Source organism: Molothrus ater, chromosome 6, assembly GCF_012460135.2.
Source record: "Molothrus ater isolate BHLD 08-10-18 breed brown headed cowbird chromosome 6, BPBGC_Mater_1.1, whole genome shotgun sequence".
In the NCBI taxonomy this organism is placed as follows: Eukaryota; Metazoa; Chordata; class Aves; order Passeriformes; family Icteridae; genus Molothrus; species Molothrus ater.
In genome coordinates, this window is record NC_050483.2 from 4987501 (window position 1) to 4990000 (window position 2500).

The following is a 2500-nucleotide window of genomic DNA, read 5'->3' on the forward strand; positions in this document are numbered from 1 at the left end:
CGAGTCGGGGCGGCAGGGACGGCTCAGGGAAGCCCTGACTTGCGCCCAGGTCGAGCCGCCCGCTGCGCGGGGGGACGCGGGGGTTGCGCGGGTGCCTGGCGGGGAGCGCGCTACCGCACTACCATTGCCTTTCCTGTCCTTTGCCTTCCAGGTGTCGTCGATAAACAGAGTCCTACGCAACCTGGCTAGCGAAAAGCAACAGATGGGTGCCGACGGGATGTACGACAAGCTAAGGATGCTGAACGGGCAGACGGGGACCTGGGGCACCCGGCCCGGCTGGTATCCCGGCACCTCGGTACCCGGGCAGCCCACTCAAGGTAAGGCACAGCGCGGCGGCCGCTCCCCAGCCCGGGCCGGCCCGGATCGGCTCGGTTCGGCCTCGTCCGGTGGAGATGGGTCCGCCTTGCCCCGTTCCCGGCCGCGGGGGGCTGCGGGCAGGCGGGTGCGGGGCGGTGGGCGTCCATCGGTGGGCAGGGGGAGCCCGGCAGCATCGGCTGCCAAAGCCGGGATGCCGGCAGCCTGGCGGGATGCGGGGCTGAGCCTGAACCTCGCCCATCGCCCGGTAATTGGGGCTGCCGTTCCCTGCCCGGGCCGCCTCCCCGCGCCGGGGTCTCTCCCCAAAGCCGGGGCCATCGGGAACTATCTCCGTAGGGCTGATTGTAATTCCTCCTCAATGGACCCGAAACAACTTTGTAAATATAGGAAACTGTTTATCCTGAAGATTAATAGGTATTTGTTGTAGGAATGACAAGGGGATAATATGAAGGATAATGGGATGTTACGTTACATACTTGAGATGGTTAATGGCTTCTTTTTGAATGCGGGCTCTGTTGAGGCTCGGCTCTCCCTGGCTCTGGTCATTCCTTTAGAAGAGGTGTCTATATACAACAACCTGCTTTTTGTTTTCACCCCGCAAGGAAAAAAAATCGGTAACAGTGTGCGGAATATCTGGTACAAAGGATGTTTCTGTCACACGCAAGAATTTGTTATGGGAACAATTCTGTCGCTATGTAATTGCTCATTAGAGATCGTTTTGTTTCTCATTAAGGCGACATGAATAAGCGTCTAGTTGAAGGAGACAGCTGTAGAAATGTTCCACAGGAGACCTCTGGACACGATATGGCACCGCTTGCCAATTAGACATGTCAGTTTTAAGAGAAGAAAACAGTCTATGAAGGACACTAGAAAGATAGAGCGGAGCCCTCGCTTCCCCCCACCCCCGCTTCGGTGTTTTTTTGTTGTTCGGTTGTGGGGTTTTCTTTTGGCATTTTGTTGTGTGCCCGGTGTCCACCCCGGGAACCGGGGCCGCCCTTACCTGGGGCGGCCCCTGCCCTGCCCGGGCTCTCCCGGTGCCCTTTTCTCGCTGCCCGCAGCCGCGATGCGGAGCGCGGAGCGGGGCAGCGCACCCACCGCGGCTCCCGGCCGCCGAGCGATTTGGCGTTTTTATTTATTTATTTTCCCTTAGGAAAGGCGTTAAAAGGAGAAATGTCGGGCTCCCCGCCGCAGAGCGCTGCTCGCAGGCGCAGCCCTTGCGCGGGTGCGGAGCGGGCACAGCTGGGCCTGGCGGCTCCTGGCCGCGGCCGCGCTGCGGCAGAGCCCGCTGTGCCCGGGCTGGCACCTGCGGGGACCGGCGGCTCTTGGGGGGACCCTTCCCGTGGCCTGGGGACCGGCGCAGGTTCCGCAGGGAATGCGCGGCCGGAGGGCCCCGGAGCCCTGTCCGAAACCCGCAAATGAGGCGGTGCGGGGCGGGCAGGGCTCGGGCCGCGCGTGTGCGTGGGCAGCAGAGGCGAGGGGGAGGCAGGCAGGCACTTAAAACATCCGCATGGCAAAATTAAAATTAATAAAATGGATTTCCTCTGGAATATTCATGCTCCCTCTAATGTTTTTCCCTAGCAGGGGTATGTTACTGGATTTTAAGAGTCCATTACTCAAAAAGCATAAGGCGAGGTTAGGTCTCAGAGGGGTACAAATATGGTCTCAATCTGATAAACGCCATGCAGCAGTGAATAAAATAATGGATACATGAGGGCTGACAGAACAAAAAGAGACATCTCTATCCGGGAGAAATTCTCCAGTGATTTAGTGGTTTTAGGGATCACCGAGACACTGTTTCTTATCTTTTTTTCTCCCCTCCCTCTCTTATAAGACTAAAGCCTTCTATAGGATTTAGACACTTTCTCTTTCAACAGATGCTACAATGTTTTGATCCCGGCTCTATAGCTGAGAGGTGCTGCAATTGGTTTGCTATCTTTTTTTGCTTGTTTTCCGCCTCACTGATTAAGACACTAAGAAACTAAGGAATGATTTTATTTCCCAGCGTCTTTTTTTTTTTTTTTTTTTTTTTTTTTTTTCCAGGAAACAAATCCTATACCCAGCGTCAGATGGTCTGGCTATAGGATAATAGGGACGGACATTCACTTGCTTTCTTACGGATTAGGTCTGGAAGGTGGAACAGCCCTATTGAGATAGCTTCTTTTAGGGGCTTTAAAAAAAAACCAAA

At 55.6% G+C, this 2500-nt stretch overlaps 1 protein-coding gene across 8 annotated transcripts in view; it reads left to right on the forward strand.

The window, feature by feature from the left end:
• The window catches only part of PAX6 (paired box 6), a 26245-nt gene that overhangs the window by 15397 nt on the left and 8348 nt on the right, over positions 1-2500 (forward strand). For all 8 annotated transcript variants that reach the window (XM_036384532.1, XM_054515266.1, XM_036384531.2 and 5 more), the window contains one exon: positions 152-317. In XM_036384532.1, coding sequence (XP_036240425.1) covers positions 152-317 — 166 coding nt within the window. The remainder of the gene's footprint in view (positions 1-151; positions 318-2500) is intronic.